Here is a 14,072-nt window from a genome sequence, read left to right on the forward strand (position 1 = left end):
GCAATTCAAAATAAAAAAGCAAATACTTTTTTGTATTTTATGTATAACTTATGTATAAAAAGGTATTTTACATATAATTAAGAAAAAGACAAAAAACTCTAAAAATAGAGATTCACAATTCAATTATAAAATCATAAAATATTCTTTTCTGATTTTATCCCAAAAGTCTTAGTATAATTTTAAGCTTATGGAATTTGTTAGGCTTCTAATTTAAAAAATAAATAAATAAAGATTTTATAAATCAAATGAAGCAATTTCATTATTTTATTTTCCTGATTTTATCCTCATACCCTAATACCCTACTTTAATTTGTGTAGATGTACATGCATATATATATATACATGATAAAATTACCAAACATTATTATGCACAGCTAAAACTTGATGAGAATTTGAAAATCTATTTTCAAAAGAATTATTTGCTTTCTTTTCTTCTGAATCTGTATCCCCACCAACTCCTGCCCTCACATCCTCATTTTTGAATGAACTAAGCTGACATGATATGCCTTCGTTAAAAAATGGGAAACCTTTCCCTAATTGTCACTTATCACCAGTCCTTTCCTACTCACAAAGTATCAGTTTGCTTCTATTTACAACTTCTAGATGTTATATCTTGAAAACTATGATTATATTACAGTAATAATTGAGTTAAGAAAAAATGCATGATCGTATAGCCTGTTTTTTATATATTCTAAGACCCTTTTGTGGCAGTTCCATTCAGTTTTAGTCTTAGCATATACAATGTATACTCTTTTAAAGTCACATGTTCCTTTACAAAAGGAACTTTAAGAGTGTGCCCTAAGAAGTCATGCAATAATCTTATACATGCAAAAGACAAGAGAAAAAATACATTGTCTTAATGTTACACAACAATAACTGAATTGTCATAAAGTACAAGTCTATTTTCATTAAAGACAGGTTATCTTCCAATATTTTTACAATTTTCATATTTTCAGCAGTTTTAAATTACATTGATTATTTTTTAAAGTTTTTTTTACTAACTATACATGATATTAAGTATTTTAATACACATTTATTTATGAATCATATTGGGAGAGAAAAATCAGAACACAAGGGAAAAAATCACAGTGGAGGGAAAAAAATAGAAAAAAAAGAAGTGAACATAGATTGTGCTGATTTACAATCAATCACCATAGTTTTTTTTTTCTTCTTAAATGCAAATAGCAATTTTTTTTTTGTCCAAAGAACTTTTGATCACTGAAACACTAAGAAGAACCAAATCTTTCATAGCTATTCACAATGCAATCTTGCTATTACTGTGTACAGTGTATTCTTGATTCTGCTTATTTCACTCAACATCAATTTGTGTAAATTTTTCCAGGACTTTCTAAAATCAGCTTGTTCATTATATCTTATAAAACAATATTATTCCATTATCTCCATACACCACAACTTTTTTAGCCATTCCCCAATTAATGGGCACCTACTAATTTTTCAATTCTTTGCTATCGTATAAAGAGCTGCTACAAACTTTTTTTTACATATGTGGATCCTTTTCCCTCGTTTATGATTTCCTTGGGATACAGATTCAGTAGTGGCACTGGTAGGGCAAAGTGTATGCTCGTTTTGATAGCCTTTGATAGGCAGAGTTACAGATTGCTCTGCAGAATGGTTGTATCATTTCACAACTTCAACAACAATACATTAATGTCCCAGTATTCCTACATCACTTCTAATTTTTATTAATATTTATTTCTGTCATCTTTGCCAGTCTTAGAGATGTGAGGTAATACCTCAGAGTTGTTTTAATTTGCATTTCTCTAATCAAGTGGTGATTTAGAGAATTTTTTGATATGACTACAGATGACTTTAATTTCATCATTTGAAAATTGTTCATATTTTTTGGCCATTTATGCAATGGGAAATGACTTGTATTCTTATAAATTTGACATAGCTCTTTATATATTTAAAAAAATGAGACCTTTATCAGAAACCCTGGCTCTAAAGTTTTTTTTTCACCCCAGGTTAGAATTTCCTTATTAATCTTGCTCGTGTTGTTTTTGTTTGTGCAAAAAAATTTAATTTAATGTATTTAAAGTTGTCCATTTTATAATGTTTTCTAATTCTTATTTGGTCATAAATTTCTCCTTTCTTCAAAGATCTGATAGCAAAATTATCCCTTGGTTTCCTAATTTGCTTATGGTACTACCTTTTAGGCCCAGATCATGTACTCATTTGACCTTACTTTGGTATGGGGTGTGTAAAGTAGGTCTATGCCAAGTTTCTGACATTGAGTTTTTATCTCAAAAGTTAGAGTTTTGGGATTCATCAAAATACTAGCTTACTTATAGTTGTGGATTGTGTTATATGTGCCTAACTTTCTCCAGTGGTCCATCATTCTATTTCTTAGCCAGTATCAATTTTTTTTGATGTCTGCTAGTTTACAATATAGTTTTAAGTCTAAAATAGCTCACTGATACCTAAACCAAGAAGAGCCAAAACAGAAAGAAAATTGCAAACCACCATTCTTTGTATTTTTTCATTAATTCTCTTAATATTCTTGACTTTTTTGTTCTTCCAGATAAATTTAGTTATTATTTTTCTAGTTCTATAAAATATTTTTGGCAATTTCATTGGTATGGCACTGAAAAAGTAGGCCAATTATCTAGAATTGTCATTTTTATTATTTTAGCTTGCCTAGCTCTGAGCAACTGATGTCTTCCAATTGTTTAGATCTGACTTTATTTGTGAGAAGTGTTTTGTAATTGTGTTCATATAGTTCCTGGGTTTGTTTTGGCAGGTAAACATCCAAATATTTTATTTTGTCTACAATTATTTTTAGTGGAATTTCTCTATGTCTTGCTGAGGGGCTTTGTCAGTAATGTATAGAAATGCTGATGATTTATGTGGGTTTATTTTATATCCTATGACTTTTCCAAAGTAATAAATCATTTCCAATAGGTTTGTGAATGATTTTTTTAGGATTCTCTAAGTATATCATCATATTATCTGCAAAGAGTGATAGCTTTATTTCCTCATTGTCTATTGTAATTCCTTTAATTTATTTTTCTTTTCTTATTGCTAAAGACAATATTTTTAGTAAAATGTTGAATAATAGTGTTGATAACAGGCATCCTCATTTTATCCCCGATTTTACTGAGAATGTGTCCAGCTTTTTTCTATTACAAATAATGCTTGATTTAGATTTTAGATAGATACTGTTTATTATTTTAAGGAAAGGTCCCTTTATCCCTGTCCTCTCTAGTGTTTTTTACTAGGAATGTGTGCTATATTTTGTCAACAGCTTTTTCTGCACCTATTGAGATTATCATATGATTTCTGATGGTTTTATTATTAATATGATTGCTTATGGTAATAGTTTTCCTGATATTGACTCAGCCCTGCATTTCTTATATAAATTACACCTGGCCATAGTATGTTATCTTGCTGATAACTTGTTGTAAATTCTTTGCTAATATTTTATTTAAAATTTTTGTATCAATATTCATTAGGGAGATTGGTCTGTAATTTTCTTTCTGTTTTGGCTCTTCCTGGTTTAGGTATCAGTGCCATATTTGTGTCATAGAAGGAATTTGGCAGTACTCCTTTGCCTATTTTTCCAAATAGTATTGCAATTAATTGTTCTTTAAATGTTTCATAGCATTCATTTGGAAATCAATCTGGCCCTGGAGATTTTTTTCTTTGAGAGTTTAATGACTTGTTCAATTTTTTTTTCTATAATGGGACTATTTAAGTATTTTCTTTCCTCTTTTGTTATCCTGGACAATTTGTATTTTTGTATTCATTCATTTTGGTTAGATTGCCAGATTTGTTGCCATAGAGTTGGGCTAAATAGCTCCTAATTATTAATTTAATTTATTTTTCATTAGTAGTTAGTTTACCCCTTCTATTTTTTATATTGGTGATTTGTTTTTTTCCTTTTCTTTTTCTGATCAAATTAATCAAAAGTTTATCTATTTTGTTATTTTTTCATAAAACCAAGTCTTCATTTTATTTATTAGTTGAATAGTTTCTTAGCTTCTATTTTATTAATCTCTCCTTTGAATTTCAGAATTTCTAATTTGGTATTTAATTGGGTTTTTTTGTTCTTTTTCTGTTTTTTTATTTGTATGCCTATTACATTCATCTCCTCTTACTCTATTTTATTTATGTAGCAATTTAGGGACATAAAATTTCCCTAAGAACTGCTTTGGCTGTATCTCATTGATTTTGGTATGTTATCTCATGATTGTCACTTTTTGAATGAAATTATGGATTCTTTAGAATTAGATTAATTTCCAATTGTTTTTTAGCTTTTCCTGGCCCTTTTTGAATATAATTTTATTGCATTATGATCTGAAAAGGAAGCATTTATTATTTATGCCTTTTTTGCATTTAGTTACAAATCATTTTATTTTTAATGTGTAGGTCAATTTTTGGGTAGATGCCATATATTGCTGAGAAAAATGAATATTCCTTTCTGTCCCCATTCAATTTTCTCCAGAGATCTATCATATCTACATTTTCTAGGATCCTATTAACCTCTCTAATTTCTTTCTTGTTTATTTTGTGGCTAATTGCATTAATTCTTTAAAAAACTCTAAATGTATAATGAGTCAAACTATGCATTTTCAAATAATTTCACCATTTACTTTTCATATGTTCTAATCAAATTTGCAGGACAATATATCAATATAAAATATATTTTATAAAAATTATTTTAGGAAGCAAGCTACTAAAGCCTAAGTGAAGGCAATTACTGCTTTCTCTTGCTCATGCTCTCTCCCTCATACTCTCCTGGTTTCTCTCTTTCGCTCATCCGGAAACTCACATATTTAAGAGTACAGTTGAGATTAATATAAATATAAATCAAACTCCATCAAGACTACTTCAAAAATACCATTTAAATTATTTCTATTATGTAATAGTTCTATCTCTGTGAAAACATACTCCTATTAAAATATCAAATTTTTTAAAAGTGAATTTTATTTGTAAAAGATGCCTTCATTTTCACTGAAATTTAAAACTCAAGTTATATCATCACACAAGACTTATTTATCCCTAAATCACCCAGAGTCAGAGAAAATAACCAAGCATGTTAGAAATCTCATCTCAGAGTACAAAATATGGCAAATCTTAAGATTTATGATTTTTAAAACTCCAATAAAATTTTAATAGAAGTAAAAGGAGTTTGTGGCTAGGTCTTTTAAAGGATATTTAAATCTCTAAAATATCTTCTGCATACTTCTGTAATATATTTTAAACATTGCTATAGCAAAATTCCCTGAATTCCAATACAATTTATTTAATATTCTAAGATCTCAAGCAATTCTAGTTGTGATATTATTTTCCTGTATCTCTAACAAAGCCCATGGGATTTCAAATTTTTTAATTCTACAAATTAATCATTTGGTATATTCCTAAACACTAATTACCAGTAATGATTACCAGTAAACACATAACAGTATGGGTTTGTATCCCATATTAAGTAACATTAATTAAATACTATGTTTCGTGATGATGAAATAGTACCATAGAACTACATATAAATTTGTAGAATGAAATTTTAAAAGGACTCTACCTGGAAATTTAGTATTTGCTGCAGCCTTTCTTTCATCTGATGACATCGCTGATTTACCACAGCATCTAACAAGGATAACCTCCCCAAAAGACAGCCCAAAGTGTCTTCAATAACATCTCGGTTATCACCATTTTCAGAAAATGCTTGGGAAAACAAATTCTTGTTCTTGTCCATTTCCTCAGACATCTCTTTAATATCTTTGGCAAGAGTCTAGAGTCATAAAAAGAGATCGTATTAAAGAAACCCAGATACATTAAAACATTTATTATCAATTTTTATCATCTCATTAATAGGTAGTGAATTACTGTTGTTATTCTGACAACCAATCCAAATTTTTTGAATATTTTAAACTTGACTACAATAACTTTAAGACATATTGGAACCCAATAATTGACATTTTCTTAGTAATATTCCCTATTGGAAATGGCCTTTATTAAATACAGAAAAAATATAAAATACTAATTAAAATGCAATAATTTCTTTTTGATATCAATTCCTCATGTGGTTTTAGATAACTGCACTAACATTTCCATAGGGCAATTTTCAATGTTCTTTTCTCTTTCCTATGTACAATAAATCAAAAATTCAAATTCAGAATACAGTGTTTTCAACTTTATGTTTTTAATTAATTTACTTCATCATCTTCTTTGAAAGAATCCCTAATTTTCTGCTTTCTTCCTTTGATATCTCATGTTTATAGCTCAGCTAAATTGGGTAGAATCTATTGTTTTTAATATCATGTATTCATAGAGATCAAACTTACTTCCTGGTTATAGAGACAAATTTCTGTTTCTTCTGGTAAAAGGGCTGTAGCAACAAATAAATGTTCTTCCACATCATCAAGCCAAATAGAGGTAGCTGAAACTCCATCATATAATTTCTGTTCCAAATGAAAATTTTGCTTCTCTGTCCTCCCACTCTGGGAAAAGAAATTCAAAAGGAAATAAACAGGTCAGTTCTTCCAATAATTTTAAATAGTACTGTTTCTGAATTCTTTGTTAAAGTAATGTGTTCTAAGTAAATAGTTCAGATTAGATATATATTTTTGTAAGCACTACAAACTATGAAATACTATTTTCTGAGTTTTGTTTCTCATGTGGGAAAGGGGGGGGTTATGATATTCATAACAGTGCAGAATGTGCCTGTATTAACCTGTTAATGTTCACTTTAGTCACCTTTGTTGACTGGATGCTAAGTATAGGAGACAGTTGATGGAATCCACATTTTTAAAATAACATACATCTTTTTTGTAGAATAGAATTTTTTTTAACAAACCAAGAATACAATACCTGAGATGAAACTTCTTCAAAAGTCTGGCTCAAATCATCCAGCAAAGATGTAACTGAGGATTTTGTATGAGTCTGCCCTTCCCCTTTGTATAGTGGCACACCAGTCACCAGTCTATTTGGCCTACTATAAAGCTATATAGGAAAAAGAACAACTTCAGGATAATTCTACAGTACTATGTTAGAAACACACATGGCACAGAGATTGAAAAAAGAGTTCTTATATATAACTCTTCTGGCAAAAATTAATTTATTGAGCTCATAATTTATAAACTTTATTGTTTTATATTTATCAATGACAATGTGCTTATTGATTTAAAAAAATAACAAAATAGCTTCCTAATAGAGGAAGCTCCTATTTGCTCTACCTCTAATCTCTCCTCTCTCAAATCCAATAGCTTAAGTTTCCCATCCACCATGAAACTCTTCCTTTATCACATCCATCAAAAAAAAAAAAAAGGTCTCTCACTTGGGATTTTTCCCCCTCAAATTTTTCTCATTTGAACTCTTCTAATAATCCTTTTGTATAAAAATACAGGAAACAATACATTTCTATGTCACTTTCTACTTTCTCAATGCATGTCTTGCGTCTTCACCTTTGGCTTCTAAATGGTAGAGGTCATACATTATATTTCTATGAATTACCCTCCCAAAGGCTAGGTGTATCCCAGAGACAGTCAATAAGAGAACATCCTTAAAGACATTCAATACATGTTTGTTGAATAAAACATGAGTGAATTCATGTTTGGGAAGAAAACAAATTTATTACAGTTTATGCTACAAAATTGTGCTTTCAAATATATCTAATAGTCATTATTATAGCTGCCACATTGGAAAATTATGTCTTGGAAAATTATGTCTTCAAAAAGGAGAAAAGAAACTTTGGAGGGACATTTTGTTATGGGGGGAGTAAGTAGGAGAAAAAGAAGAAAAAGAGAGGTCACTGAAGATGATGTCAAAGGAAAAATAGGAAAATATAACTGGTTCAGAGATCTTTACCAATAGAGGTTCCTTTGGTAAAAAGAGTTGATAATTATTTTCAAAATATATTGTTAATTTCAGAATTCTATCACTCAAAAAAACAATAAAAATATCCACTTAATTCATGGATCCTAAGTTGATCCTCATTTGTTAATGATATTAATAATTAACATGATGGATGGAATGCCATCAATTATGCTGGTTTTCATGTTTATGCCCTATATTCAACTAAAAGTGAAAAGAACTATATAATTTGAAAATGCAGCACTCAAAGGAATTTTCTTTTGAAAAAATAGGATTTTTACAGTGTAATAAGATGTAATAATATTATTTTTCTTTAATTTATGGAATAAAATGAGCATTTTGATAATATATCCCAATGAAAAGATGATTGTACATGACACTGGAAATCTATATACAACTTGCTATCTCATTCAAATATATGAAAAAATTATCATGTACTTTTTTTCTTTTTCCCCTCCCCCATATTATTCTTATAAATAATATTAAATGACACTCTTATAAAAATCCTGGTAGAAATGTTTCATGATTTCTCTTTGCTACAATGAAATTATAAATAGCTAAATTATTATATATTACCAACCAATCAATAACCAAAAAGAACAAAAAATACCATCTGCTCTTGTTCCTGCTCTAAAGCATTCTGCAACAGTTTCTGCTTAGTACTAAATTCTTGATGAAGACTTTCCCATTTCATACGCATATGACTTTCTGCTGAGGTTTTCTCCCCTTCAAATGCCAATTCCTGGGATATTTCATCAGTCTTCTCACTATTAGGAGAGCAGACAATTTCAATTTACAACTTGTGAAAGAAAAGCAACAAAGTTAAGATTAACCTCTAAATTTACTATTGGGTTGGGCATTTGGGGTTGTTAATTTATATGTAATCAGTCAATAAACATTTGTTAAGTATCTATTATATGGTAGTTTAGACAACTTCCAAAAAATAAATAAATACAAATATTTAGAAAAGAATATTCAGTAATATTCTAATATACATTCTTATTACATAATTAGGATATTTGTCCTGTGAAACATTTCCATATTAGTTATTTTATTCTAGAAGATTTTAATGGAAAAAAGAATAAAAGTGAAAATAGCTTTCTTTAGTCTATATTCCAACAGATAGATAGATATCTGATAGATAAACAAATAGCATGCTCCATCATTAGTCCTTTATAGGATTGTCTTGAATCTTCGTATTGCTGAAAAGGCCTAAGTGATTCACAGTTCTTCATAGTACAATATTACTGTGATTGTGTACAATGTTCTGTTCTGCTCACCTCACATTGCATCAGTTCCTCTAAGTCTTTCCAGGTTTTTCTGAAACCATCCTACTTGACATTTAATACAGCACAATTAATATTCGATCACAATCAAATACCAAAATTTGTCCAGACATTACCCAGCTGATGGGCTTCTCTCAATTTCCAGTTCTTAGCTACCACAAAAAGAGCTGCTATAAATATTTTTGAACAACCGAGTCTTTTTCCATTTTTTGGATGTCAGCAAATTAGCATTTTAAGATATCATTTAAGGAGAATAAAATTAATTTGAGATGAAATGCCTATATGGCATCTAGAGCTCTCTATTTTGCTGATACTCAATAAATGATCTTATCCTGTTTAAAATCCTTATCAAAGGGGCAGATAGCTAGTGCAGTTGATAGAGCACCAGCTCTGAAGTCAGGAGCACCTGGGGTCATATCTGGTCTCAGACACTTAATACTTCCTAGTTCTGTGACCCTGGGCAAGTCACTTAACCCCAATTGCCTCAGAATAAACAGATAGATAGATAGATAGATAGATAGATGATACATAGATAGATGAAATCCTTATCAATAGCCTTGCCATCTCCCCCATTGCAATATAATCTTCTTACAAGTAGAGATTGTTTTATTTATTCTGTTTGTAACTTCAACACTTAGTATGTTGCCTGGCATACAGAGGGCACTGTATAAAAAGCTTCTTGCTGGGTAGATAGATAAATCAGTATCAAAGTCAGAAATAAACTTTTACATTTTCATTCTTCTGAATTTTTCATGGGCTAAATATCTTGGACATTTTATGAGTTATATATTTTCTTGGCCACTGGATATATTAATTATGTTTTTTGAGTAAAGGAGGAAATGGGTACGCCTATGAATGTGCATTCCTAATCAGATACACAAATTTAAAAATAAGGCATATGCACAATAATTTTTAATTAATTAATTAATTAATTAATTATTATTTTGCTGAGGTAATTGGGGTTAAGTGACTTGCCCAGGGTCACACATCTAGGAAGTGTTCAGTGTCTGAGGCCAGATCTGAACTCAGGTTCTCCTGACTTCATGGCTGGTACTCTATCTATTGCACCATCTAGCTGCCCCAAGAAATTTTTTAAAAAGTATTTTCAAGCCACCTTTTAAAGTGAGTAGTGCCTCACCACTGATTTCTTTAAAAGAACAATAGTTTTTATGTCTGAAAATATAATTTAGAGTTGCTTTTCTTTCCTTGGACAATTTCCAAATTAAGAGAATGTAAGACACAAAAATAAAAAGTATGTGATGGAAAAACAGTAAGGAGAGCCAAAAGACTTTACTTTTTGCAGGCATGTGTCTATATAAAAAAGAAGAAAGGAGAAGAGGGAGGAAGAATGAGAGAGAGGGACCTTTATGATTTTCATTAAGGTATAAACTGAAAGAATTATCAAGGATATATTATCTATATCATATAACACACACTAGGATAAGACAAGCATAAAATTCCTGCCCTCTAGACTAGAGGCAGAATATTGATGAAAACACAGATCTTTTAAAGTCTAAAAAATACCCTACTCTTCTGGTGACTTAATAAGAGACACTCAAAACTGTCTTTGTTCTTTTATCATTCCAAGGTCTGATCTATTTTGACTAACACTCCAAAATATACCTTGGTTTAATGAGTTTGTTTTTATAACAGAATAGTAATAAAGCTATTTGTGAAGAATTCTGACCGTGAAAATTAGTCCTGTTATTGATAAGCACATCCTGAAATTAGAATTATGCCGTATTTTGTTTGGTATGATATACAAACAGATGATGACTTAATTGGCTATTTATGGCTGTAAGTGTGACTAGTTTTCTTTCATTTCCCCCCCCACACAAATAATGTTTTCTAATCACATGCCTTCTTTCTAGCTATTTTTCTTCTCTCTTTTTCTTTCTTCTACCCTTCTTAATGCCTAAGTGCCTGTATATGTCATATCCATTATATGTGTATAATAAATATCTGTGGAATGAAAATTTCTCCTTTATCTTTTTCTTATATATTCCTACATCCTCTTTCCATTTCTTTCTCTTATGCTTTCCTATTTTTACATCTCAGTTATATGAACTTCAGTTATTTTCCAATCCAAGAATAGCTTAGACAGCAGTGAGATATGTTCCTGTTATTGCAAAATCACAATAGCAGAGTTGAAATAGTTGTGGAGGTGAGGAAGGCAAATGGCTGTCTTATGCAAAGGTGGAATGGGTAGCTGCCTATATGCTGTTATCTAAGAAGTGCCAAAATGCTCCCAATTTACCACAATATGTGGGAAATAATTTTGACATAGAAATATGCAATGGGGAAACACATTATTAATATGTTGCTTATTATAAGTAGGTCTTATACAACAAACAACTTATTATAATTAGTTGTTCCCAGACTAGATTCATTCCTACAGGACACTTCACCTGCAGGTAAAGGAGAGATAAACTTTGATTGGGTGGGGTAGGGAACGTAGGGAATAAATAAAGGAAAAGGAAAAAAATCTAAAGAAGGAGGATTATTAATAAAGGTAGCCCCTCTCTGCTTAAAAAAAAGAGAGAAGCAAAAACCATGAGAGATTCTAGAGAGAAAATTATAAAAAATTGATCTCTGAAAAGGGAATAGAAAAGGCCTGAATTAACCTTTGCCTATTTCATAATTATCAATCAAACAAATATTTATTAAATATTTACTATGCGTAATGTATTTTGACTTAAAGTCATTCCAGAGGCAAAAATCATAAACCCCAGGGCTAAAATAATCCAAATATTGCTCTCTCCAATCTGTTCATTGATGCAGATGAAGACTTAAAGACATAAAATGAGTTCTCCAAAATCATAAAGCCAGTTAGTACTATAGCCAGAACAAAAACTCAAGGCTCCTTACTCTAAATCCAAGCCTTTTTTCATTATAATATATTACAAAAGACAAAAATTTTATACTTCTGCTATTTATACTGATCAAATGAGATATCATATATAAAAAACAAAACACAAAACTAAAGCATTACATAATTGAATATTAATAGTTATTATTTGTTACCTGTGTGAACCCTAGCAAATTACGCTCTCTAAAGCTTCACTTTGCTTGTATATGAAATGAGGCGACAGGACAAGAGGAATGGAGAATCTTTAAAGCCCATTATATTTATAAATTCTATGTCTTTTAAGGACACTTATCCACATTTTAATGCTTATCCACAAGTGTTTCTTAATGTTAGAGACAGAATATAGGTCTGGATGGATAAAAAAATACAGTTCATAATTGGATTTGTTATTTTATTAAAAAAGATTAAAAAAGAATCATTCCCTGCTTTCCTGGCTGTCTCATCTTCTGGGAGGATATAGATAGAGGAGCTATTTTAGATATGAGATAAGTTTAGGCCACTCCAAAAAGCTGCCTATGCACTTGCAACATATTTCCTATCCCAAAGTAAAATGAAACAAAAAATAAATAACATTTAGAATATGATATGAGAAAAAATTTTCTCCAAGTTAGGTAAAAAGTAGAAGAAAAAGGAGATGAAAGTAAATTGTCTTGAAACATATTTGGCATCATGGTGTAATGGAGAAAGAATTTGTCTCAAATTAGAAAGGTTCAAGTACTAATATTGACATACACTGATTAGATGATCTTGGACAAGTCTCTTAATCTCTCAGTGTCCTAGGAAATTCCCTAAGACTTTAAGTTGCAGAGGAGAAGCAGAACTGCATTAGTAGAGAGACATTGCTCACTGGGAATTATTCACAGCAGTGAAATCACAACTGTCCCTCCCTCTTTCCTCAGCAACAATAACAACAAAAAATGAAAATGAAAATGAAAAAAAAAAAAAAAACATACCTAATGCCAGCACTTTCTCCGGCTGAATGTTGGGTTAGAATTTCTTCTCCACGACTTGCTACTGATCGAAGAAGGCTTTTCTGTTCTTCTAACTCTTGCTCTAACTCCTAGTCAAGAGTCAGAAAGGAAAGAGATGAAAAAAAAAGTCAAAATATTTGTGTGTTTAATACAATTATTTACCATGTCCTATAGCACCCATAACCTTTCTGTTATCAACTGTTCACAGTATAAAGTATGAAAACACATGGGGCAAACACTGTCTCTAAAGTAATATCATTATTCATATCATTCTTTAGTTTTGATAATAGATAACCATGAAAAACCTACATAATGTTTTTAATACTATAAAAAGAATCTCGCAGGGGTATAGTGCCCCCAAGTGGATTAAAGATAGACTTCATAAATCAATGTAAAAACATCCTAATGACATATAAATGGCAGCTTCTCATAAAATAAGATATCCTACCCTTTGAATTCTAGTGAAATGTCTTGTTGGTAACATAATACTTTTTAAATTTTCTGGCCCTACCATTTTGGATTCTAAAATTGTCTGGACTCTTGCTAAATTTTACTCTTATGCTGCAGAGGGACTCACACTGGAGATATGTTTCTATTACTTAATTTTTAAAGAACTTATTTACAGACAAAGAATTATCTTTTTGAAATTACAAATGATCATTACTTAACTATTAAAGTAGATTCTCCAAGGGCTTCTACTGGGCAAATGTTTAAATCCAGCTTAAGTGATACATCATATACTTGAAATAAATATAGCTGCATTTCTTTATAGAGGCAGCCAATAGAATGCTAGGCTTGGAGTCAAAAAAGACCTGGGTTCAAATTCAGTTTCTGACATTGCCAGATATGACCCTGAACAAGTCTTTGAACTTCTATGTACCTCAGATAACTCCCTAGAATTTATCTACCAAATCATAGAAGGAGTTGTTCTCTATGGCTCAGGAAAGTATAGATCTAAATAATAGATTATTCCATAATTCCAAATTTTCAGTAATTTGCAGTGCCCCTTCTCCTAATTTTTATAATTGTTGTTAGTGATGTTTTACCAAATATATTTTTACTAAATTTCCTTTTTGATAAAGAAAAGATAATTTATCAACCCACACAGATAATA

General features: G+C 30.4%; 1 protein-coding gene across 4 annotated transcripts in view; it reads right to left on the reverse strand.

Annotated features, from left to right (window-relative positions):
• Nucleotides 1–14,072, reverse strand: part of SYNE1 (spectrin repeat containing nuclear envelope protein 1) — a 593,997-nt gene that overhangs the window by 125,424 nt on the left and 454,501 nt on the right. For all 4 annotated transcript variants that reach the window (XM_051997964.1, XM_051997961.1, XM_051997963.1 and 1 more), the window contains 5 exons: nucleotides 12,941–13,047; nucleotides 8,443–8,599; nucleotides 6,831–6,962; nucleotides 6,305–6,460; nucleotides 5,542–5,751 (listed from right to left, as the gene is read on the reverse strand). In XM_051997964.1, coding sequence (XP_051853924.1) covers nucleotides 5,542–5,751; nucleotides 6,305–6,460; nucleotides 6,831–6,962; nucleotides 8,443–8,599; nucleotides 12,941–13,047 — 762 coding nt within the window. The remainder of the gene's footprint in view (nucleotides 1–5,541; nucleotides 5,752–6,304; nucleotides 6,461–6,830; nucleotides 6,963–8,442; nucleotides 8,600–12,940; nucleotides 13,048–14,072) is intronic.

This window comes from Antechinus flavipes, chromosome 4 (genome assembly GCF_016432865.1).
Source record: "Antechinus flavipes isolate AdamAnt ecotype Samford, QLD, Australia chromosome 4, AdamAnt_v2, whole genome shotgun sequence".
NCBI lineage: Eukaryota > Metazoa > Chordata > Mammalia > Dasyuromorphia > Dasyuridae > Antechinus > Antechinus flavipes.